This window comes from Hyaena hyaena, unplaced genomic scaffold (genome assembly GCF_003009895.1).
Source record: "Hyaena hyaena isolate Hyena2069 unplaced genomic scaffold, ASM300989v1 scaffold_173, whole genome shotgun sequence".
NCBI lineage: Eukaryota > Metazoa > Chordata > Mammalia > Carnivora > Hyaenidae > Hyaena > Hyaena hyaena.
The window spans coordinates 2,017,606-2,043,999 of NW_024080805.1; the positions used below are offsets into that span (position 1 = coordinate 2,017,606).

Below are 26,394 nucleotides of genomic sequence, written 5' to 3' on the forward strand. Positions count from 1 at the left end.
TGTTGAATTCCTAGGATATATATTTATCATATTTCACAGGCTCTGCTGGGTACTTTGAAATAAAATTAAAATAAGTAGAGAATCGTGTCCCTTCACTTAAGAAGCACTTTGGGAAGACATGGGGTTAAGTAGAATTGTAGGTAAGCAGAGATGTAAGGACTGGATACGAGTCCAGGGTGGTGCAGGAAATGAGTGTTCTATGAGGCTGGAGAAGGAAGAGATTGATTCTTATGCTAAGTGATTAGTAGACCTTTAGCTGGGCCTTGAAACATGAGTGGGATTCCAGGAAGTAATAGAGGAAGAAGAAAAGCCAGAAAGGAAATGAAAATGGAGAGGACTTTTACTGGAGCAGAGTATTTTCACTGGTGCAGAGAGGGAGCTAAACCTAGAGAAGAAATGTGAGGCTGGATTATGGAGTTTTGAACGGTAGCTCAAGGAGCTGGACCATATTCTGTTGACCATGGGAGACTATTGAATTGTTCTAAGCAGAGGATGAAGGCAGCATTCTAGGAGACATGAATTGAGGGTTCTGTCCGCAGATGGGGCAGGCAGGTTGTTGGATTCTCTCTGTAATGTTCTTCCTCCTGAGTTCTCCTCTGTTGACTTATATGTTCTAGAGCAGGGAGCTGGTTGACTGTATGGTTTCCTTTCACAAGCAGAGTAGAACCAAACACTGTAGGATGCTAGCAAGTGGGCCTGTTCTTAATACAGAGGAACTTTGAGGTCTTGGAAAGTTTTCAATGAGCCCACATCATGGATAAGGACCTGACAGGAACACAGTTTAGAAGCAAAAGCTCATCAGGTTCCATATTGTTCTCTTGTCTCTCTCCTCCAGACCATCCATGTTGGGGAATTATTCAGGACATGGATAATTTTTCATGGTGGCATTTATCATTTTAGATGTGAGGAAACAAGGTAGGCATCAAAATCCCTATCTTTATAAACTCTCTTTAATAGCATCTTCCTACTTTGGGTGTTAGGAAGCTAGCCTGAATTTAATGAACTTTTTGTGGATAGAGGAAAAGGAAATTTGAGAAAAAGGATAGTAAGTAGGCATTTGGAAAGGAAAGAAGGTCTGTGGGCTCAGGAGATTAGCCAGGGAAGCACAGAAAGTCCACCTAGGAAAAAGCAGAAGCCCTAGTGAGCCCAGAATATTCTGGAGGAAAACTAGGCTCTGTTCAGATTTGAGATGGTCAGAACATCTCTTCAGCCTCCTTCATGGTACTTCTTCTTGCAGGCAAAGTTTTCTTTTGAGACCAGCATTAGTCAAACAAGTATTTTTTGTTTGTGGTTGATCACTTGGCGTGCAGCATGGTTCGTTGTCCTGGACGATGAGGAAGCCATTTCAATGGCGGCCAGGGCAGCTGTGTGTTCACTGCAAAGGAATAACAGCTTCTAGGAGAGTTTGGTGGCTTTGGGGAAAAACTCACAGTGGCAGAAGTTAATTGGAAAGTAGAGTAGAACTGATTTCCAAAGGCTGGCATTATGTGGATTTGGATGTGCTGTGGGCAAAACGACATAAAGGAAAGGGAATGAGAAATAGTGTCAGTGACTGGCAAGGACCCTATTGGCTGGTAAACTAGTGTTGACCGCTCCCCCAATGTGAATTTAGTGAGGTAGTTTCTACTTTATCTTCCCCAAACTCTCTGAAGTAACAGTGTTATTGGGGTCTGAGACATCCTTCAGGAACTTCTTGGCCACCTATTGTTTATAACTAACAGCAATTTTTTCTTTTTTCTTTGAAAGTAAATTCATTTTGGATAGTAGTGACTTCAGGCTGTTTTTGAATCTTTGGCTATTGGTTTGAATTTTTTTTTTATTATTTTCATATCAACCAAAGCTAGAAAGTTTTACCAAATCTCCCTGCAGTATAATAAGTGTTTCCTTTCACCGGGGAAGCAAACTATTTACAGCCCTAACAGGGTTTACAGTGAATTGTATAAGTGATACTGACTTCTGTGTCAGCAAAAAATGAAACAAAAACTGATCATAGATGACATTACCTAAATGACAGTACGTACGTGTGTCCTTTCTTTCACATCTGCTGTAATCCTGTTATGGCATTGTCCTATTACCCCAAGTACTGTCATCTTTAAATGCTGTCAAATTGTAACTGGATTGCCAAGGACGGAGGAGGGGAATCAGAGAGAACACAATGGCATTTCCCAACACACCACAGAAATGGTTCTTTCCTATCCCATAGGTTGAATTCTTGGAGAAATTGTTCAGTTAAAACGATGACTCAGGTGTCTTTTACAAGCTTTGATGAAATAGCCAGATTCACTCGTCATGTTCCTAGAAGGAAAGAAACATTCTCTTTTAACAGCTAATGAGACACACTCTTCAAGGAGAATGTTAATGTTTCTGCATAATGAGAACTCCTTATAAGTAGTAGTATTGTGTTTTCAAAACCGGGTCAAAAGTAATAGCAAAGAGAGGGCTTTAAGAGTTTAAAAGCCAATTGTTTCTCATCATGTTTTCCCAGACTTGGGTAGGAGACTCCATTTTAGAGATGGGAAACTGAGTCCTAAGACATTGAGAGCCAGATGTTATTGGACAGTTGGAGCTGGGAACATTCGTGTTTTGGGTTTGTGCCACATGTCCCTATTCTTCCTTATATGTTTAGACCAGATTCATATCCAGATTTCGCATAGCACGTTCATAAATTTCCGGTATTCACCTTTCTGCAGCATCCATAGGTAAACAGGTTGATGGGGAGTTGAGTGCATTAAAATGAAGCCTCTTGCTTTTTGCATGCTATTGCTCGTAAATAAGGGAGTGAGAAATGTTTAACCAAGAACCCTTATTCAGGCTAGCTTAGCTGCCACAGAATAGGGCTAAATTTAAGGGGACCAGCTAACACTTCTTTCTCATGCCTCTTTGTTTTTTCTTCTTTATTATTACTTTTTGCTTTGGATTTTATAACAGTATAATGTAGTCTTTCCTTTATCTGATTCTGTATTCATTTTTAAATATATAATGTTGATTAGTGTGTTCTATTATTTATAGCCCTCCAGAAGGATCCCAAGGGAAGATAATCTCCATTCAAGGAGATGACTTCCCAATTTCCATACAGATGATGAAACAGTAACTGCCCACTCCACGGCCTCCCTCCTGAGTCTTCTTCTTACACTCTCGGTGTGTGGCGTGTGGGCCGCAGACACCCGAAAGCCTGACTGGAGGTGCAGCATGGGATGTGCTGACATTAACGCGAAAGGACTGGCTAATTGACTTGCAAAATATAGGTTAGGGAGTTTTATGGGATATCAAATTATCTTACTCTTTCTCTGATTAAAGACAAAATATTATATTAAGTAGATCATTACATGGGTAAAAGGTTAGGCCTTCACACACTTAGAGGCCCAGCGTTGGCTTCCCCCACTGCTGCCGTGTGGCAGACGCCTGTGGCAAATAGCGGACGGACGGCAGGGAGACTCAACTGTTCACAGAAATGTGAAACGTCTGAATAGAGAAGTTAGATTTATAGGGGGGAGCATTTGCCTTAGCTTTGAATATCCTGAGTCTGTTTGATTCTGATAGAATAGACTCTCAAAATTAAATATTAATTTGTTCTGATTCTTTTCCTGTTAGCAGGGAAAAGGACGAAGACATGAAAGAGGGGGGCGGTAAGTGGCGGGCAGAGTGGTGGCCGCGTTTCAGAGATAGGTCACTCTCCCCGGTCTGCCCGTGAGTGGCATTCACAGGGCATTGAGGAGAAACATTCTGTCAGGGGATGTGGTCACTCTATGACTGTGAGCTGCTTGTCTGTCACGCCACGATGCCTTGGTCAACCGTCTAACATTATAAAATTCTTCCTGAAAGAAATTTCAGTCCTAATCCTGATGCTGAGTTGGAACCTCCACGCGTCTGATAATAATCTGCCAGCTAATCCATCATGCTGCTCATTTCTTTGCATTATTTATTTCAAAGCCTGAGGACCTCAGGCCACCACAGGGCTTGTGGTTTGTAGACAGGGACAATTTCAAGGCTTTGCCAGGTCAGATGTATTGCAGATTGGTAGATCTTTAGAAATTATCTCTTGAAGTGTGTGTGTCTCTGTGTGTGTGTGTGTGTGTTGAGTATACGTTTCTTGAATTTCTTACTTCGGTACTTAACTACACGTGTGTGTAAAGCGGACCATCAGCATTTGCCACCTTGTCTCTCTTGCTCTATGAGAAGCCATGGTTGCTAGATGGGAGGTAGGCAGGGTGGGCCAGTAAGTAGAGCTGTGGCTAGTGTCTTGATTTGATGGGTAGGGGAGAGAACAAATCACAAGTTATTCCCTGGACATGTGCCAGGGTCCACCTGCATAGCAATGACCCTGAAAGTCTCAGTACCAGCCTCTCCAGGATGTCTTGACCTTCAGTAGCCTTCTTGTCCAATCCACTTCAGAATGGAGAACAGCTTGCCTCTGTGCTGTACTGTTGACCTGCTGACAGACAGGAGTGTTAGAAACTTTGGGTAGATATGGAATTAGATCCCTAAGTATACTAAACAGACCTGGTGTGTTGCTGGGGGTGGGCGGGAGCAAAAGGTTGGAGAAAGAAAGTAGAGGAAACATGAAAATATGCAGTCTCCTTCCCTAGCCTTCTTGAAAATGGGGATCAGATGCAGCAATATCTGTTTCAGAGAGAAGACAAAGCCATCTGTTGGGCAACGGAGTTTGTCTGGAAGACCTGGAATTGCTGTGTGACCTTAGGGAAACCCTCACCTTCTCTGGGTTGAGCTCAGCCCTTGGTTCACCAGGGGCAGTGCTGGTATTTATAGACCATGTTTGACAGTCCCGAGTGAAAGGCAACTGCACTTCTCACCTCAGAATAGCAAACGTTTCTTATATGTAGGTTGCTGGGACAGCTTCCTAGCAGCTTGGTGATGTTGGATGAAGGGTTTTTCTTTTGAAATGAGTTGATTGGTTTTTGCCACTTACCGCATTCTTTTCTGGGTCTAGGTGTTTTTTTATTTTTTCTACACAGGCAGTGTCTAACGGAATAGGGAGTCTGCTCTGGCTCACACGATCCTGTTTCGTCAGTTAGCTTTAAAGGCACCGAGGGTTTTCCTGGGACTGGTGTCTGGAAGCTGATGGCCAAACTGACAGCAACAGGATGTGGGTGGAGGCCTGGGCCCCGTTGGGATTAGAGGCCTGCAGCATCTTTTGGGGATGCTGTTCCTGGGAACCTTGCTGGGGTCGCCTTGCCCCACCCTGCCCAGCTGCTGTGACCTTAGCTAATTCTGGGTTGGTGTGAATGCATCAGTCTAACTTACGGCATCCCACCCCATCCCATCCTGTTGCATTTCATAAGCTAGCAACTGTGGGGCTGGGCTCCCATTACCCTGAGCTACCTGCATTGGTTTGCAGGACCTCAAGGAAGAACTGGGTCTTTTTAGGGAATTGGGCCCAGTATCAAACTTGGAGTCAGCGTGGGAACCACAGCAGCAAGAGATATTGTCTTCCGGGGGGGCTGTCCATTGTTCTTGGCAGGGGTGTACAAGTAGTTTTTATGTTTCCTATTTTGACTTAGATACTGGTTTCTTTTTTGGCCAAGTCTTAGGCAAATGCCACAGAGCATTCCCTTTTGGCCTAAAATTGATGAACTTTAGATGACTTTGATGAAAGAAACACAAATTTACACGCACATGGTCATGGACCCATCACCCATCCGCTTATCCACCCCAGCACATAACCCAAAATGAGCTCTTCCTAAGTGAGAATTCCTGTAATTTTGAGGTCTTCCTTTGGAATGGTGATAGGGGCTGAGGTTTTCTGCTTGAATTGCTAACCTTTCCTTCCTTCTTCCTCCTTTTATTCCTCCCCTTTCAAGTTCCCCTTTTCCTTAAGAAAAAACATGTGAGCCATGCTGGAAGTATAGACTTGACCTTCACCTCGCCAGGTGCAGCTGCTGACCAGTGCAAAAAAATAGGAAATATTTTTTTTTAAAAGAAGGTTGGGGCACGGGGGGAGGGGAGTTTCTGTTCCACAATCACTGCTGTTTCAATAAAAAGCAACCTGGTTTATTTGTAAAACCTACTTCCCTTTCTGTGAATGTGACCGTTTTCAATAGCAGAGGACCCTGATGTGTGTGTGCGGTGTGGGTGATGGGAGGGAAGGTGACGGAAGGGAGACACTAGAAAGAGGTGGAAAGGAGAAGGAAAAGGGGAAGAGAGAAGGCAAAGAGAGAGGCAGGAAAGGGGATTGAAATTTGAGCTATTTTTAGCTGAATGTGCATGCAGATTTCATCAGGCTCGTTGGCTGTGGGGAAACACTGTGTGGGGACAGTCACCTTGCGTGTAACTTCCTGCATAGCGGCCATGGTGACTAAATTTTCTGACACTGTCAGAGTTTGGTCAACCCTGCCAGCTCCTGGAAGGACAGCCCAACAACTGTCACAGGCAAAGCATCAAAAGCGTGAGCTGTCGATAGTGACCTGCATTTGCAGAAAATCTGAGGGCTTTCTAATTAACGGAGGAGCTTTAAATTAGAGTAAAGCTGTTCGACAAGCCCCCTTGGATGCGGGAGTGTCACAGCGCAGATAATCATTACATCTAACAAGCTTCTGATTTTTCACAGAAGCTACGAGGTGAACTCGCTTATAATGGTTCAGTTTCAAGGGGGAAAGAATGCCACCCCCTCCCCAAAAAGGAAGAAGGGAAGAAGGAAGGGATGAAAGAACAAAAAGGAAAGAAAATAGGGGGGAACAAATGAAAAGAGATTCTCACGTGCTTTAGGTAAATGCTCAGATCCCATCCCTGAATTCTTGCCTTTGTTGCTAGCGGAGGCATTCAGATACATCTTCTGTTTTAGTTTTTCCTTACTGTAATCCGTGTCTGCTAATATACCAGCTCGTTCATTTGAGGTTTCCCAGAGACAAGCATCTTCTGTGAGTTATTTCTGACCATCGTGCATTCCACAGGGTCTGGATTGTTGAAAGCAATGCCCCAAACCGTAACAACTTGAACATTACAATGAAAACACATGATACAGACAACAACTGATTAGGCTTCTACCTCGGATGGAGAAACAGACTAGAAGCTGAAGGGGACTGCAGCTGGACCTGGGGACTTGCCTGAGATCACTTGGGGTTCATCTGAGCTCAGGCCTCCTGAGCCTGTCCAGTGCTCTTTGCACAGGGTGGGGGGACTTGAATTCCAGTTCGAGGCGATGATTTAAACCAGCTTTGAGAAGCCTGAATGGAGCTGATCATTTGTGTGCCTTCCTTTGTGGGTGTTCCGCTTGCAAGACTCTTTCTTTACCACGGGATACACTTCAGAGGAGCAGAGGGCCGTAAACCTGGGTGGTTGGCCCCAGTTGCTCAGGAAGTGCTGTGTTAGGGGCAACACTTCTTTTGCTTGCGTGGGTACCCTCCAAAGCACCCACGCTAACCTTGCATGTATTCATGGGAAATAAAATAATGTAAATCACACTGCCTGATTTTTCTCAAACAGCTTACAAAGTAATCACAGGCCGAAGTGCAGGATTTCTTGCAGTGTCTTTATCAGTAAATCAGATTGTGAGCATTTATCAGCACAAGTTAGATTTAAACATCATTCCTGTAATGTTTGAAAGAAAGATTTGTTTCGGTGGGGACTCTGCCAATCAGTGATCTTCCAGCTTGACTCTGCTATCAATTATTGCTGCAATTATTTGTCTAGTTGGATATTTAAAATGTCATCAGAAAGAGATGATTACATATTCCAGAAAGCAAGGCACTGTATAATCAGATGAACTGAATCCAGTTAAATGTAGTGTGGTACCAACCTGTCCTTCAAAGTATGATTGTTGAGCTACCATCAGAGCAGCAGCCTTCTGCCTGGTTTTCAGGAAGCTGATCTTGACCTTGGGATGCAGTGTGCTGCGGGGGTCGGATGATACTCAATTATGGGAAACTTTCCAAGTCTGAAAGTGGAATTGCTCCTTCAGATACACGAGAAGTGCATTTTGGTTATCTCATTCAATTCATCTGCAAATCTATAAATAAGAAGTCCCTCTATTCTTCTTGCTTCCTGTGGATTTAAATGCCAAATCCTGATTTGTGGCAAAGTTGTCACATGCCCCTTTTCCCACTCTCTATGCTTGGTGCCCAGGATCTAAGCAGTGGCAGTAGAAATTACAACTGTTTGGAAGCCAAGAAAAAGCTCCATTTCTCACTTTTCTCCAATTCCGGATATTCTCGGCCCTGCTCCATCTATCAGCCTTCTCCCCACACACCTCCTCCACTGCACATCCTCCTTCTGTCCGCTCCACGAACAGGAAACAAATGTAGCTTCAAATTTATTTTTTATTATTATTTTTTTTTTTATGGAGGAAAAGAGAGCACAACCTGAACAAACAACAACAAAACTCCAACCAGACTAAGCTCTGTAGATAGAATGGTCCCAAATGTACAGGGACTCCCCCTTAATAGTCTGACCCTGTCTCTGGGCATCAGGGGTGCCCTGCTGAGTAGGATGTTCAATCTGAAAGCGACAGCAAAGCCTTTTGCTGGGAAACATTAGTCCATCCTCATTCTTAGACCTGACTAGAGGTTGCAGAGACATGCTCTGAATCTAGGTGGGTTTCGTGAGCTGGAGAAGGTGGTGGGCTGGCTGGCAGGGCTTTTCCCAGTTCAGTTCCTACAGAGCATACTGAGCTCTTATGGGTCCACAACGCCTTGGTGGTCACAGGCTCTCCCACCTGAGCATGGAATGTCCTGGGGGTCTGTTAAGAAATTAATCTCATCTGCGAAAACAGAAAAAGCACCTTTTAAGACATTGGAGCCTTGGGTTGTGTGCGCTTGCGGGAGAGAGAAAGATGAAAGGGGTGGAACATCAGGGGAAAAAAAAGACTTTAAAAAAGTCACAACCCATTGAAGTGGAGAAAAAGCATCGCCCCTGCTGTGATCACTCACAGCCAGGAGCTGGCAGTGGACAGCCCTGTCCCCTTTGTCCCTTCTCCTTCACTGGCTGTGTTCTAGGACCCTCGTCTCACATGGGCTTCCCTGCCAGGCCCTGTAGCTTGTGGCCTGGGTGGCCTCAGTTCCAGCTCAAGGTGACCCAGGTCAGCTGACCACACTGCCCTTTTGTCGGGGGGACAGATACTGCTTTGACCCTTGAAAGTGGGTTATCTGCTTGTGGTGGGTGAGGTGTAGCGTATTAAAACCACAAAACAAAGATGTGAAGGGCCTGGTTAACTCTTGAGTGATGGAGAGAGGGCCCTAGCTAGTTCTGAATGTTTTTACTGTTCTTGGGATTCCTGCTCTATGTTTATTTTCAGGGTGTATGTTTCTCTCTTCATGCCCTCCAGCATGTCCCAAGCAGAGGTTAGGGCCTGGGCTTGGGCACGGGGGCTCTGGGTGGAAAGGGAATTCTGCGGGGTTGTGTCCTAAGCCCATGGCCGTGGTTTTACACTCCAAGGTCCTTGCCAGTCCCTCGGCTGAGAAGCCTGGGCCTCATAGAGCACAGCAAGGCTTTGCCTTCTTTCTTTCCTGGGCCTCTGCTGGGCCGTGCCAGGAGATGGTGCAACTTGGGTGATAGGGTGTGGGTGGCTGCAGGTGTTTTCCTACGTCTGAGGCAGGGAGGCAGCTGAGACCAGCCAGCCAACCTTCGATGCACCTTCCATGCCTAGCTTCCTAGCCTTATTTAAGCCCTTTTAGTGGAGCAAAACCATGGGTTCCAAATAGAATGATCTGAACTGAAGAACTTCACACTGTTCTTTCTCTTGGGGCAGAAAGATAGGGGTGTAGGTGGGGGATGAGAATAGAGGGAAGTGTGGGAGATTACTAAAAAAAAAAAAATTGAGAGAGGGAAAGGAAAGGGACCCAGATTAGGTAATTGGGGCCAATTCACCAGAAGACTTCAGAAAATTTGACATTGATTGTAACTCGTCTAACTGTAATTACGCAGCATTTGGAAGGTGAATTATTAACCTGATTGTCCATAACAGCCATTGAGTAAATATACAATTACCGATTGCCAAAATTGTACAGTGAACCGATGGGCCAGCAGCCACTTTCAAGGGGCTGTAATCATCTCATGGGTCAAGGCTGACCTGGAGGTTCCTTGGTTAGTGAATCATTTACTGGAGAGACTTCAACAGCCTTGGGAAGGGAAGGTTCCCTTGGTCACTGCTGGCTCCATGGCAGCACCTTCCAGCCAGGTGGTTGAGAATAAAGAGCTCTCGAATGTGGGAAAGTCCACTGAACAGCACTCAATTTCTGAGTGCTTATTGAGGGACTTTTCTTTGCCCAGAATAGTGTCGGGTCATGAGAGGTGGACGATTCCGTCTTGGTTCTCCGAACCCTGGGACTTTAGTTGAGGAACCAGTGCTGGTTGATACGCGATGATCTCATGGATCTCTGGACCCAAGAGAAGTGTAGTGTAGAGCTGAAGACACAAGAATGGCATATCCTTTGTATTCCCTTCCATTGCCTACCCAGGGGCCTTTGTGCCCGAGCTCCGTGAGCCTCAGTGCCCCCAGCCCTAGGTATAGGGGGGCAGTAATCCCAGTGGGGCCCTCCTCCCCGGGGAAGTCCAGAGCCCTCTCACACTGAGGAGCCAGCCTGTGTCAGCCAAGAGCCTCAGGCCATAAATGCAAAGTATGGTTGAACAAAAGCCGCTTTTGAGTGAGAAAGCGGAGTGGAGTTGTCCCAACCTGTCAACTTCAGATTTCTTTCCTCCTCCCCATAAATCAAAAAACGGTTGGTGGAAGGGAGGGACAGAAGCGTTTCATTTTCAGATTTTGTAAGAAAATAAAATCAAATCAAAAGAACCTGTCCCACGCTGATACCTTACATGCCAGGTTTGAGCCTGAGGCAAATTTTTGTGGCCATGTAATAAGCCTCTTTAAAATGGTGACAGACCCTTGACTCTTTGCCTTGAATTACACTGATAAAAGACATTTTATTGCGTTAGAGCTGGGGCAGGAGTACAGGATGGTTCTTGCCTGGTCGGCCTCTTTGAAACCATGTCAGCTCTGCTGTCCACGCTCCCCACCGTCTGACAGGGTTTGAGCACCATGGCAGCGGAGATCTGTGGGCCTGTGACGGAGGGGGCTTTCTACCCAGCAGTGGAAAGCTGAGGCTCTGGATGTAAAAGGATTTCAGCCTGAGGGGCTTGTTAGGGAGAGTGGAGTGTCTCCGTTCTTGGTAGACATGAGAGATCTTGACATTGGTGGTTCCAGGTCATTCCCATGGTTGGGACTGCGCGGAAATAGAGCATGGCTGGGAAAGCTAACCCTCTCCGACCTATATTTCCTAGGTAGTCTTAGAGAGATTCCAAAGAAAAAATGATTCCGGGGTCTCCCCTGAAGTGTAGGGCCCCTTTATCCCAACACCCCCTTGATCCCTATGGAATACAGATACGGGGATTGTGGCCCCTTAGCCCAGGGAGGCCAGGCCTCCACAAGCTGAGCTCCCAAGTGAACCTGTCCACTGCGTAGAAAGGAATTGAGATGGTGCATTCTTGGTTTGAAGAGCTCAGAGGTGTCTGATAACTTTGGGTGTTACCTCTGCTGAATCAACAGAATTAGTAAACCCAAGAACAGCCAGCACCACCCACTCTGTGGCTGGATTGGGAACTCTTGAATGAGTACAGATGATACATGTGGGCATCTCTTTTTATTCAGGAAATTCTTTCCAGGTTGGTCAGTGGTATAAATGAGGGATTAGAAATTGGGTAAAAAGCCAGGAAAATAACTATAAAGCAAGAAAATAGGCCTCAGATAAAGAGACTGTGTCTGCGTCGCCTTTGTTCGGCGAGACTCTGTCAGAGAGGTTAGGGCTGACCCTGTAGCTGGGCCACTCTGTGCCCAGAAGGAGGGAAGGTGCTGAGGGACTGGGGAGACGGTAGCAGAACTTAGTTGGAGGAGCTTGTGGGCGGGCAGAGGCCTGTTTCTGAAAGAAAGACTGGCTGCCTTGGGATGAGGCCTGGCCTCACAGGACCAGAACCCTCCTTGATTCAATCTCACCTCAGGCGAGAGGGCAGCCTAGTTTTGTTCCCGAAGAAATGTCAGAGCCTGACCTGCTAGACCATTTTTTTTTTCCTTTTAGTTTGTGGAGCTTTGAAGTCCTAAATTAGTTCTCACAATTTCCGAGCACTTCTGTGTTAACCATAGGATGTGACAGGTTTTCATTTTGGAGAAAGGCCAATTTTGGTTCTAAGGATCCCTCGGCCAAGATTGTCACAGAGCATTTGGCCTATACAGTCTGCCTTCCCCACCACCTCACAGACACAGACAGACAGACAGACAGACACACACACACACATACACACACACACACACACATACATACCCTACCCTATAGTCCCAGGAAGGCAAGTGGTTGCCTGTGAATGGTACGAAGACTTGGTTCTAGACAACACACTCTGCCTTGGCTCACCTTGAGAGCTCCTGAAATGAGTGGTGATGAGGGGCAAACTTAGTGCCCAGGAAGGTAGACTGGACTCTGACTCCCAGCCCTGGCTTCACAACCTGCAGCAGGACACTTTGGACATCTACTGTTTCCTCCCTGGGGAGGTGAGGATAGCATCTTCCCTCATCCGGCAGGATCACCATGGGGCCAGAAGGTGAGGAAGATGCTTCGGGAAGAAGAAGAATGTCTCCAGAGAGGCCAGGACCTACTTCCTGAAGAAGGGGCTGGGTTTGGAGGCCTGACACCGCCTGCTCGGGGCTGCCTATTCTTTGGGGCCCTTTTCCCTTGAGTGGTTGCACAAATCAGTCCTGGAGGATAAGACAGAAAACTCTCCAGCTCTCTGGGTGGTCAACCATGCCTCTCCCCTGCCTTGTCTCTCCGGCACCACCACTGGCCCCCTGCTGACTTCTTCCTCTACAACAGCCGAGACACCTGAAAACCTCAGGGATCTCCTTATAAGTGCTAAGCTTGGTTTGCTTAAATTTATTATCCGGTTTCCTTGAGACTCATGAAAATGGTGGCATAGAGGCATAAATTACATTTGTCCTGCATCGACACCGATAAAAAGGTTCGGGGTGGCCTCTTCAGAGTAATTTGGGAGTTGCGTGTTCTGTTGGCTTTGATAGACAAGGCCTCTACTCTGGCTGGGGTTATCAGAATTAAACGTTTGCTAAGCAAATGGTCAGTCTCATTGGATCCATCTTTATAGCCCAAATGCCTTTTCCTCCCCTCAGGCATCTAATACTTAAGCCAGGAGACACTCAAGCGCGTGGTTTTCAAGGCTTTCTGGGAGTCTGGGACTATAATCTTCCATCCTTTTCTTCATTTCTCCTGTGGGTAGGGAGGCATGAGTGGTATCTGTGAATATATTTGTGTGAGGCTGGACAGGCGGGGTGATAGAAACGAACTCAGAGCAGCTTCTTTTTATCACTGCCCCCTTCCAACCACAAAGGTGTTGCAGTTGAGCCCCACCTTCGGAAAGCCCCAATATGCACGAAATCTCATCAATGGCAACTGATAAATTAGAGGGTGATTTTTCACATTACAGAAAGATTGTTAACTTTTCAAAAGGTTTCGCCACAGGGTTCCTTTAAATAGTGAGCTCCCCCACTGAATTTAAAGTGTTTGTTTACAGATCATTAACTACTTGACAGAGAGGTTGGGGAGGGGGTGGAGGAAGAAGCACTTAAAAGGTAAAATGTTAGAAGCCCTGCCAATTTTCGATAGGCCTGGAAGGGTGATGAAACATCTCTGAAATTATGTCGGTTAGCAAATGTGATTCAGTTTACAGAAACTCACTTTACACATGGCTTTCCAGGAACCCTTCGCGCTGGTTGAGGGCAGGGACCACAGGACACTGGGGCCTTGCCACCCTGGTCTGAGGTGGCCTGGAGAGGATTCTGGCTTTCCTTGGAGTCCTGTGGGTGCCAGGCTCTGGCGTGAGGCCCAGCTTTGCCACTGGCCTTCTGGCACGGACAGCAGAGACCTTTTCCCTTGACATTTAGCCTGAGTTTGTGAAAACTTTCTTCCTGGTCCTCTGTGACCTTCATTCTCTTTGGCTCTGGACCCACCTTGGTTTCCTCCTTGAAGCTCAGACAGGTGAGCTTTGTAAGATTGTGCCCCAGGAAGTGAAATCCACCACTGGGCCTACTTTCTGAGCCTGAGAATTAGCCTGGCAGCTGGACCCGGCCCACAGTGACCTGGAGGGTCCTCCTACTCCCTGCAAGGTCGCTGGGGCACAGGCCCTTCCTGGCCCGCTTTTAAGATGGCCCCTGTTGGGTCTCTTAACTGCATCCCAAACTCCTGTCCTATATCTGGTCTCAAGGAGATTTCGACTGGCATGGGAAACAGGAGGAAGTCATCATGCATCTCTGATCCAGTCTTCTCTTTTTTTTTTTTTTATATATATATTTTTTATTTATTTCTATGAGAGAGAGAGACAGCGTGAGCAGGGGAGGGTCAGAGAGAGAGAGAGTCACAGACTGAAACAGGCTCCAGGCTCTGAGCTGGCAGACAGCACAGAGCCCGACGCGGGGCTCGAACCCACGAACCGCGAGATCATGACCCAAGCGAAAGTCGGAGGCTTAACCGACTAAGCCACCCAGGCGCCCCCAGTCTTCTCTTTTTAAGGATGAGAAACTTAAGGTCAGAAAGGGGAAGGGATTTTCTCAAGGTCATGCACAGCTGGTGAGTGGCAGATTGGGACTGGAGAATCTGGATTCCTGCCTTTGTGCCAGCAGTCTCTCGAGAGGAGCAAGTAACTGACCTCCTAAAGGAAGAAAAGATTCTGGAGAGTGAGGGTCAGTGGCGTTCATAGGGAAATGTATTGGGCGAGGGCATCTTTAGAAGTCATTCTCAAATATCTCAAATAACCTGAGAAAGACCGCAGGTAGAGGAGAACATGCATGCACGTGCCGATGCATGCACTCACACACACTCACACAGTCATGCACACCCCACCACGCACAAACAAAATCCTCACGTAAGGACTCAGAGAGCAGGGGTGAGGGCAGCCCCCCGCCCCCCTTACCCATGGCTTTGAAGAGAAGAAAGGAGGGAAATTTGGAGGGAAGGTCAAGTTGATGACTAAAGAGACAAAGCAGTGTAGGAAAACCTCCACATTTCTTGCACAGTCATTTGTTGAGAATGTGTCAGCAAGTACAAGCCCATCTAAAACTGGCAATGATACATCTGAAATAGATTATTTAAGCCAGGGAGGCAATATTGCAAAGAAGAACGTGGCTATCAACACTTGTTTGTCTGACTCAGAGGAATAAAACACACTGAATCCTGCCTCAGCAGACCACCCACCATTCAACAGGGAAGAAAAATGGCGGGGGGGGGGGGAGGAGGAAACAGGACGGATGAACTTGCATAAAGAGTTTCTCAAGCGTCTGCATGGCCGTGTCCCTTATTTTAAGAAAATGTGATATTCGAAAATAGGAACTTGTGAAAGCTGAGGGCTTTGCAGACGTCCTCATAAGGTTTATTTAGACGAACAGATCCTCTGTTGTCAACTAAAGGGTCGGTGTACAGTATTTTGATTTACATGTAACTACCTGTTGGGCCCCATTTGCTCTGTACACACCGTGGCCTTTGCTCCTCTGAGCATCTGTACCTGCTTTTGCTTTTGTCTGGAAAGTTCTTCCTCTTGGCTCTCCAGGTGCAGTTCATAAGTTACCTCTTCCTGAAAGCTGCTCTCCTCCCTTTCAAGTGGAAGTAATTTCTCTTCCTTTGAATTTTCATAGCAGCTTATCTGTGCCTCTCTCATGACATACTTTCTGCATTGGAGGAGAGGGATTTCTGTCCAGGTCTTCTCTCCTCTGTTAGTTGAGGGCTCCTATCGGCAAGTCTGTGTGGGTTTTCTTTGTGTTGCCCCCAGATCCCGGCCCGTTGCTCTGGGTGTTACAGGCCCTCGGTAAATAGTTGTTGAATGAACGCATGAGAGAATGAATGAATGGCATTAACCTGGGTAACACGTTTTGCACAGTGAGGTACACAGTTAAACAAAGGAAAAAAAAATCTGTCCTAAGACAATTTGTCTTTATAGAGCTGCCCTTCCAGTCTCCTTGATTAGTTCCACCATTCTAAGGCAAAAGCTTAAAGTGTAATAAAAATTTATCTAATTCACAATCAAGTGAAAATACTTTGGGCCCAGAGCCAAAGAATATTATTGGAGTGCACTTTTTTCAACACCCTAAATTTAACCAGCTGGAATTCTTTTTTTAAGTACCATCCTATTCAACCTTTTGAAATGAAGGATTTGCCTTTTAGTGGGAAATCTGCATTTCAACACAAAGATGGAACACGGTGTCTTTGGTTTAGTTATTCTTCAGAAAAGCAAGCTTGCTTTATCTCTCCCTCTCTCACTCACTCTCTCACGTTCTCTCTCTCTCTTTTGAATTATATGCTTTGCTTATGTTAAAGACACAGATTGCAGAAAATTTTGTTTAGGCCTGACAGATTGGTGGCTTGCATTTTTTGTATTTTTATAGATAAAGGGATATGAAAGGTGTCATCTCTCCTTCTCCCTTGAGTGAATTTCTAGGATAAGAACTCAAAAGGTGAAATTAGTTTTTAGATAATCAAGGCTATGAGAGGATAGAGTTGGTGAAAAAAGAAAAAGGGTTTTTAAATGGGCGATTGATAAAATTAGAGTCACCACTGAAGGATTAAGGAATATAGAGATCATGAGCAAATTTCAGCAAGGAAATTTTGTTAAGTGTGATATCTCCAGAATTCTCACTTGCTTTTCATCTGTACAGGGCACACTTTTTAAAGAGCATCACAATTGGGTAAAATAAAACCATAGCTAGTTTAAAAAAAAAAAAAAAGCAACGATGGAAAAAAATGCTCGTTTAAATGCTCATTTCTAGAACAAAAGGGAATTTAATTTTGACAATATCAGAAGGTTAATTAAGAAGTCTGTTAGCGATGAGAAAGCTGGCACATTTTCAGTTTAGATTGACATGACTCAAGACATAGGCATAGCTAATGTTTGCTCTGTAATACTTGGATAAGTCACAGAATCTGAGGTAGAGGAGCTGGTATTATCTATTGTAAACGGAGGGTTAAGAGCTAGAAGGATGTTTAGTGGACTTGCTTTCCAGTTAAAGAAACCTCTATCCCAGACTAGCTGCACTTGTTATTTTTGTGATTTGGATCCAATAATAGTGATAAAATTGGAATTGGTTTATTCAGGAAACTGTACACACTTTTAGGATGCATTTTAAGTGTAGTCTGTAAGTTGGCTACTGGCTGGGGAAGAGGAGATTTGAGGATCTTGGCGCTGGAAAAGAGTGTCAGGGTCCTCTATTTTGGCCTATATCACCAATATAGAGATCTTTCCCCATCACGGTGGGTTGTCATTCATTCTTTTCTTGAAGACCCAGAATGAATGAGAGATTAGGGCTTCCCAGGGTAACGCGTTCCACTTGGGGACAGCTGTACTCCTTTTGTGCCCTATCTAATTGGAAAAACAGGGAAGTTTTCTAGAAACATATGAAAGGATATATTTCCTTAAGAAAGGAAATATATATACACATTTCAGGAAACATCAGACACCTATATCTCTATGTACTCCTCTAGGGAGGCCTGGGGATTTAATATCCGATAAAAGTTGGGCACTCCGAACAGTCATTAAATGTGTTCGAAATGATGCTTTGTGCTTAGCTGTTTCGGCACATGTGTAGATCAGCACTATTACTTGTCGATGAGAAGGACTCTAATGTGGCTGCGTTACATACCCAGTGATTAATTTCAGAAACAAGCAGCATGTCAATAATAAAGGAGTCTTTGAGATGTTCTTGAGGAAACCTGAAACTTGACTCAAGGACCTTACATTCCAGGGACATCCCACTGGGCTCATAGAGCTCTGCATCAAAAGTTGGTACCTACTGTATATAGAAATGTAAAGTGACCAATGTGTAACATTAAATCAAAACCATTCCTGATTTAGTGCAGATTTTTAATGAGACCTGAAAAAATAAGATTCCTTCTTTTTCATTCAGCCGTCAGGAAACATTGCAACTTAATAACGCGAAAGGCATTTCTGAGGCCCCAGGTGGAGATGCTGGGTCCAGAGAGACCTTTATGAAACAGAACAGGTTAAAACACCTTTCACCAGAAGAGCACAGGCGTTTGGAAAGACTGATCCAGAAGAGGGCAACACATCACGTTTGTGAGCCCAGACAGGGAAACAGAGTCCAGTTTTTACCCCACCCATGCAGTGTGCCACAGCTGCTTCCTCAAAACATTTCAGCTTTTATGAAAGTGATGAGGACACCATCTGTCTGACAGAAACTGGTTTGGATGTTGTCTAGTGCAAAGAGCATTCTGTACTTGATAGAAAGCCTGGGTTTGTTCCCTGCCCTTCAATGAGGGAGGGTGGAATTCCACATGTAGCAATTCTTAGGGATGTCCCAGGCTTGCTCTGTTTTTGACTGTTCCAGTCCTGAAAGAGGTGAGTCTCAGAAAGAAAGGGACAAAAGTCTCATAGCCACTCTGGCTCCCTGCCAGAGGAACATGCTTCCAGCTTCCGTTCCTCCCCTTACCCCACGACAACATGGTCTTAAAGTGGACTGTGTGGAGGACTTGTTAAACATAGATTGCTGCATGGCCCCCACCCCCAGGTTGTTATTCAGTAGGTCTGAGGTGGGCCTGAGAATTTGCATTTCCAACAAGCTCCAAGCCTTGCTGATGCCAGGCCTGGGGCTGCACTTTGAGAACACTGCCCTAAGAGAACCACCAAGGAAACAAAAGAGAGCAGAGCTAGATCTCCCGCTTTCCAGCCAGCTACCTGAACCCACCACTCCCTGGGGGTAATGGAGAGAAAAGGCCCTCAAATGGGGTGGGGGGTGGGGGCGGGCAGGTAGAACTGCTTGTTGAGTGTGATGCTTCAAAGCATTAATTGTGAGACTTTGCCTAAAACATGATGAAATAATTGAAAGCATCATAGCAAGAAGTTAAACCCTAGGGAGGCTGTTAACAACTTAGCATTTCCAGTTCCTGTGGGAATGTCGACAACTTACCAAGGAGAATGTGTGCAGTGGGAGAGGCTGCAGAATCAGCTGGGGTTCCCCGTTGCCTGTGCCTTGACGCTCTTCCTGGAGGAAGAGAAATACAAGTATGAGTCTCTCAGAAGGGCAATGTCAATAGCTTGTTAAGCTGATAGGAATGGGTGTGTCCCTCTTAAGGTGGCCAAATTCTGCAGGGGAAGCGGATGGTAGAGGGTGAAAACAGTGGGGGGCAGGGAAGCCAAGAGGCCCAGGAAGCAGATCAGGTGTTGTTTTCCAGTTTTGAAACCAAGTCAGTTCATTTGGACCCTCTGAAAGGCCCACTCAACACCCCTGGGTTGGACTCCCTTCTGAGAGTTTGCGGTGAGAGGTTGTTTCTCCTAATGGGTCGATGAGTGCCTCCTCGTTGGCACTCCTTGGGCAGGAACCAGGGGGAGGAGATAGATGGATGTCCCAGGAAAGAGCACTGCTGGGGCAGCAGGAGACTTAATTCTGATCTTCACTTTGTGGTTAACTTTCAACCTAGCTTGTGGGCTAGTCACAAGCCCTTAGTTTCCCCATGTGTCAAATGAAGGCGTAGACCTGATGATCTTGAAAGTTTTTTACAATTCAAAAGCCAAAAACAGGTCATGGTGCCAGATACCCAGATACTCTCCTTGATGAGCCCTTTCTTTGCCATGTGGCCTGGCCCTGTGGGGAAATGGGCCCAGCCGCTGCCCCTGGAAATGCAGCTTGTTCAGGGCTGACTGGTGTGTAGACAGAGTTACCAACCAGACAGAAATGAAAGTAGTCAGGCCTGGGATAGATTAACAGTCCTCTCATTTCTTGCTGGAAGCCTATCAAGGCACCTCAGAGTCTCCTCTTAGACTAAATGACAAGGAATTGAAATCAGACTGTCCCTGTGCAGGAGCCCAAGTACCTTGTTGCATTTCTGCTAGGGTCATGGAGGTACCTCAGTTGTGTGGGTCTCCTAAGAAAAGGCTCTCAGTCTTGGTGACAAACCAACTTCTGAAATGGCTAAGATGAGAACCAAGTAAGGAAATGGATTCTCCGATTTCTTGTTGAAAAACAACAATGACTAAATCGGTAGTTAATTTTACCCTATGCTTTCAATACCCTGTTTGTAAAAAACACAGTCAACTGAAGACATACTTGTTTTTTAAGTCCAGTCTTTGCTCTTTTGCTGGTTTGTTTTGTGGCATTAATTCTGTTTGGGGCTGGAGAGGAGGATATGCCTCTGTAGATGGTCTCAGGCTAGGCGAGGCCTCCACAGCCAGCCACCCTTTGCAGACCTAGGAACAACAGAGCTTGACAACAGAGCATTAGAGCTTCCATGAGCAGCATGCCATTGTTACCCACCACGCTCCTCAGGAAAGGAAACCTTGTGCTGACTGCCCTGGCTGTTCTTGGCAATGTGAATCTATATAAGGAGAACAGGATGTATTTTACACTTGGGACCTGCTATCCTAGAGCATAACAACAACACTTTTAAGTGCTCTTAGTATTAAGCTAATGGAAAACATACTCTGTTTACTCACCATCAAAGTCTGTTTTTCTTCTCTCCCTCCTCCCCCAATCATCACAAACTCCAGGCCTCTAGAACATACTGGGTATCTCCTGCTCCATCTCTTCTACACTCTGTCTCAAGGTTGACCTCTACATGGTTGGTTAGCTCAAGGTGGACTTGGAAAAACTAGGAACTTACCACACAAACCATATAATCCCCAGGTTGCACAAACCAAATATTTCTTTTCTCACCCAAGTCTCAGAGCTAGAAATGCTTGATTTATTGCTAGATTTATGTTTATTAGTGTGAGAAGTCATTTCTCCTCACCAGAGTGCAACCAAGTGCAGTAGAATGGAGAAGGTGGGCCGCTTTTTCTGGGTGCTGCTATTATCAGAATGCTGGTTTATCCCTGTCATTTAATAGTGGGATTCCTCACCCTCAAGGTGGGGACTTGGCCAGAGTTATCATAACCCCAGAAGTCTAGTATTTATTCTCCACTGCTTTGTGTTGTTGAGAAGCCATGTCTATATGAGGTATTTTGCTGATGGGATTTTAGAGGGTGGCCCGTCCAAGTCCCGAATGCCTAAGATTTCCCTATCTTTGGAGGTGCAATCCTAAGTACAGCAGTTGCATGTTATTTATTTTTCACTTGGGCATGTCTAGTAAAGTAAATGTATGCATGTGAACCAGCCTTGCAGATAAATCCCTCCATTTTACCAGTCTGCCCCATAACGTTGCCAATTTCCCCCTTGCTATTTACATATCCCTTATAAGACAATAAACAAACAATAACAATCAAGCAAAGGAACCAAACTCCCCCCACCCCCCCAAAAAACACAAGTCCCTTCTCTTTTGTTGAAAAAGACCGAAATCAAAAACAAAACAAAATTGTGGAAATAACTTCATCACTGTTTTTTGGGGTTTGTTTTGTTTTGTTTTGTTTTTTTGATACAGGCCTTGGGCCTGTTAAGTATCTGCAAGGCTGTTGTAATGATGTTAATCTATTTTAATGGAATTGAAATGTGATATCCTGTGGTTTACGATGCACATTGTTTATAGCTTTAGTGCTTGATTTTGGGTTTCTTTCACAGATAAACTTCTGCACTGGAGGGGCCTCTCCTCCCCTCGTTCTGCACACGGAGCTCTAATCCCCACGCCCGGGATGAGTGCAGAATATACCCCGCAGGGTATTTGTAAGTTGAGCATTATTTCTTCTACAAATGTCCATGTGTATAGAGATGAGCGTTTCTGGAAATTACCCTTACTTTTTAAGTACTGAAAGGAGTTACTTCCAAAATAGATTGGCATCCGCATATGTATTATTCCATTACTCACTTGGCACCCTCTCCCCCCTCCACTCTACCCTCTCCTCTCTTTCCCTCCCCTTTTTTCTGTCATTCCCACTGAAGGCACGGAGCTGACAGTAACTCGTCCCTGTGGGTCTCCTCCCCAGGGTCTTACCTGGCTCCATGGCCTGTGATCATAGACCTGTGTGTGTTCAGGGCCCGTTTTATTGCTGGACGTTCACTTCCATGGCCTCATTTAGGACTTTGAGTTTATCCCCTGACATACTTGTTAGCAGAGGCCAGAATCCAAAGAAGTCAGTTTAGAGTTACTCTACAGTTATTCTCATGCATGTTATAGATGCATTTACATGTGTATTTAAACATGGTATATTTGTATATGTACACGGTGTATATGTGTTATATATGTGCACACACAGATGATTTCTACTTGTTTTTCTCCTAGTTTTAGAGAAAAATGCATAGCATTGTTGCTTAAATTCAAAGATACCACTATCACCACCATCACTACCATTAACACCAACCACTTATGTGTGCAAGCCAACTTCTATGGTGGGGACCTTTTTATGAAATTTAGATTTGTATGTTTATAAAAATGCTTTTGAAAGATGTTGTTCTAGAAGATAATACAGTTTGCTTTTCTGTGTAGTAATAAATGGTATGAGTCATGCATGGCTAAAAAGTTGGATGGGGGTGGGGGTCGATTCTTCCCCAAACATGAAAAAGCAGGTTTAAGAAAAAAAAAAAAAGCGTGACACTTCATTTTTATTTAAGGAATTCATTTTTATCTTGAAAGTAAGTGAAAGGTTACCTGTTGTGGAAAGAAGAGAAAGGGAAGGTGTCATGGAAAGAACATAAGGAAGAGCATGATGATGGGGAGTTCAGCTATAAAGGGGACTGGGTTTTAGATGGGAGAGGTAAAGTAGACCCAACCATCTTGTGAAGGGTGTCTTCAGGGCAGGGCATGCGCCCTGAGACCAAATTTGAAGCCAGCTGTTTATTTTGTTAACTCCTAGGTAATCCTAGGTAACAAAGAGTTATTGTATGAATTTCACAAGTCCTCAAGTCCTGAGGGCTGGGCGGTGCAGGGGTTAAAAGCACCTCTTCTGCCATCCCCTCCCCAACACGAAGCTGGGCCTAAGCCTGGGTTAGGTCACTGATTGCAGAGTTTAGGGGGTTGGACTCATGGTTTCGAGTCCCTACATGCTGACTGGGTGGGGAGCGCTCTTCTCCTTTCGCTGGGGGTGCCTGGGGCCCCTCACTGGGCTGTGGGAACAGAGCCACCCTTAGAAGGAAGGGATGAGAAGGGAGTAGGGCAGTAGAGAGGAGGGCGGAGCTGAGTGGCCCAGGGCTGCTGGCCTGGGAATCAGTTCAGGTTTCTCTGTCTTCCGCTGACCCTCCCGAGGGCAGGGGTGGGAAACTAGGAGCCTGCTACAGAATCCATGTCTTCTCCCCCTCTTCCCGCAAAGGGAGGGTACCTAGTTTGCTGGTGCCCGTGCTGGCAGGACCAGTTTAGGAGTGACCAGACAAGGTATGTGGAAATGGCTTGTGGAGTTCCAGAAAGCATTCGAGCAGAGCTGACCCCCACGCCACCCAGCTGCCTTAACCAGCTGCCCTTGGCTTGCAGAGCACTTAGCATTTCCCTGTGGCTTCCCTGCTAGTGGACCGCAGTCATGGGCCTTAAAGTGGCCCCTCCTGCCACCCACTATCCAGGACCTCCCTCCCCTTGGCCCGAGGCCTGGATTCTGGATTCCACCCTTCTTCTGGAAGCCCTTCTGGGTGTACAACCTGGTCAGTCATCATGCTGGGTAACTAATCAAGCCTGTGAGTAATGAAAACTCACATTCACCTTGGACCTGGTAGTTTACATATGGCTTTTATACCTGTCTGTCATTTCAGCCTCACAGTTCTGTAAGGTACTGTTTTTGTGCTCATTTTAACAGATAGGAAACCTAAGGCTCAAAGAAATGAAGTGTCTCAAAGCCATAAGCTGGTAAATAGTAGAGGCAGACTCCCTTGTTTTTCTCAATCCTAAGGCTTAGATCGCATGACTCTTTAGCATTGGTGACAAACTAAAAATGGGCTTATTCCTCCCCATCCAATAAAATGAAATAAAATAAAAGCTGGTAGGTGAGCTAATGGCTGATTTTAACCGTTTGAGGCCTGGAGTTCCTGTGCTTGGGGCCAGGACTCAGTTTATTGCTCTAAATCAAAACAATCTCCGTGAATGCCCAATGAGGCTCTCAAATTGAGAAGTTGATTTTCGTCAGAGTAAATGAAGAATATTATTATATTTTACACGTCAATAAATCAATGTAGCCCTAATTTTGCCACGCAGGAAATCAATTCAGTTCTTTCTAAACCATCAAAGATGTTATGAACAAAGTAATTTCACAAATTATGGCAAGTAACACATTTATTGATGACTGCAGTTTAGGAATTGAGAATCTGTGTGCACTGTAATATAATATGGTGCACTGGCGTGAGCTGAGTGAAATACAGATTATATGGTGAAACTGTAATGCATCATTTGCTATTAGTGGACTGGTAATAATTACCAGTTTCAAAGCAGCTCTTTTGATGTAATCTTTAGTCTCAATCGTAACAGCCCTTCTCATTGACATTATGATTACACTAGCTGCCCTCATGATCTAGAATATCTAGTTGATAGGAATACTAAAATGCGATAGTGAAAACTGTATGTTGTATGCTCATTATAAGATAAAATGCTATCTTCTCTGACCTGATGTATGAGAGGAGAGGGTAACAGCACAGTGTGAGCATAGTGTAGCACGATCACATTGCTGGCTCTGAAAACAAAATTTTAGGAGGTTCAGAGCAGCAAAATAAGATGGACTTTGCCTGTTTAAGCCTTTTTAAGGATACAGGTGAGACCCTTGATGCAGTGCTGTGCACATTTTGGCTCTTAACCATAGCCATGCTCAACGTGCGTGCAAAAGCCAGCTCGCTATTTATGGGTCCAGTCCTGGGATTCAATAGAATATCATAAGCGAAAATATGATTTTAAGGCATTTGGAGTGATGAAAGTGTTAAGGACTTGTTTCAGCTGACAAATCTCCTCTTTACTTATCCAATCCGGATTATCAGGCTAAATGTATGATAATAACGCAGAGTCCTAGAGAGGCAAAGGAGAAAGCCACGGAGGGTCATGGTAGTTGGAACCAGATAAGTTTTTTTCTCCTGCCTATTTAGAACCCAAGTCATTGTTCAACAACAACAAAAAATTTATGAAAATACTCACAATGATACTTTTTATTTCCCTTTGAAGAGAGGAGGCAAACAAAAATAGGCAGATAATGTGATACTACTGTCAGCGTTTTCTTTCAAAATCTTTCTGCCTTTTTTTCCCCCTCCCTTCACATTAGGCAAATGTTGGAAACCTAATTTTGGTATCTTATTATCTAATCTTGTTAAAGAGATTTACCCAGGAGTGGGATATATTGAGTGAGATTATAAATGCATTGTAAAGTAAATTACAAGGTCAGGGCAGGGAGTCCATTATTCAGACAAGCGCTCTGAGCAAGGCTGGCTTGTTTGGGAATGCAAGTGTTTGGAGCTCCTGAGAAGACCCTGCCAGCTTTTCTTTCTGACTTGCTAAATGGAGGAATCGTAATTGATTAATTCCTCATTCCCACTCTAGCTCCGTGGTAGATTTTTTTGCTTTTAAAAAAGTTACTGACAAATACTAGCTGGGGCCTTAAGCGACTCCTCTAGTCCCCCTTTTTAAAAGACGGGCTAAAGTTTATTTCTCATTTGTGTTTCATGCACTGGCTTTTTGAGATCCCTGGGAAGTTCATCTATTTTTCTCAACCTTGCCCTTTGGCCACCAACATTTGGGCCCCATTTTAATGCCGTAGTTGACTGGTAAACTGTTAGTTACTCCCTTGGTGTATATATATTTTTAAATTTAGCTATCTCCAAAAGTGAATGATTGTGAAGTCAAGCTGTCCCCCTCTTTGCCAAAGTGGCATTTACCACTCTCGGGTTCTTTTCAGTGAGAGAGAAATAATGTGACTTAAGCAGGGCCCCTCTCCAGACGGCTTGGCTACTGGCCAAAGAGTTGACTAGCTGAACTGTATCTTTCTGTTTCTTTCTCAACTGGAGCTGAGGCTCAGCGGAGGGCGCAGGATGTTGTATAATTTGGTTCACGTTGTTAGCCTCTCAAAATAATGAGGAGGAGGATAGTGTAGCATTTCTCAGCCTGCTGCCCGTCATGGTGCTGGCTGCTTTAACTGTTCTTAAACTAGGATGCTGTGTCTGCTTAAGTTGGCACCAGCCACTCCTCCTAACTTCTCCAGACTTGCATTTGTTTGACTGGGGGAACAACTCTTAAAGATTTGATACGGCCTGTTGGTTAAATCCGAATTAAATTTCCCTTTTGAGATTTTTTGCAACATCCCTTGAGATAAAAATGGGAGTTCCCGTAGGGTGTTGTGGAACCAGAATGGGGACTCACCAGTCCTCACACAGGCTGGGATGTGAGAATGTTGCTAGTCTCTATTCTTTGGACTCATTTTAGGAGTATCTTCTCATTTTTAACAATATCAACAATTAGTGTGTTTCAGGCTAAGATTAAAAGCATCTCTAAGGCCATAGAGAATTGTAATGAGTTGACCTTCTCTTTTTTGATATCCCTATGAAATGATTGCCTATTTAGAAAGTTC

General features: G+C 45.0%; 1 protein-coding gene across 3 annotated transcripts in view; it reads left to right on the forward strand.

Annotated features, from left to right (window-relative positions):
• Positions 1-26,394, forward strand: part of BCL11A (BAF chromatin remodeling complex subunit BCL11A) — a 99,738-nt gene that overhangs the window by 62,557 nt on the left and 10,787 nt on the right. For all 3 annotated transcript variants that reach the window (XM_039240351.1, XM_039240352.1, XM_039240350.1), the window contains exon 3: positions 21,497-21,598. In XM_039240351.1, the coding sequence (XP_039096282.1) occupies positions 21,497-21,598 (102 nt within the window). The remainder of the gene's footprint in view (positions 1-21,496; positions 21,599-26,394) is intronic.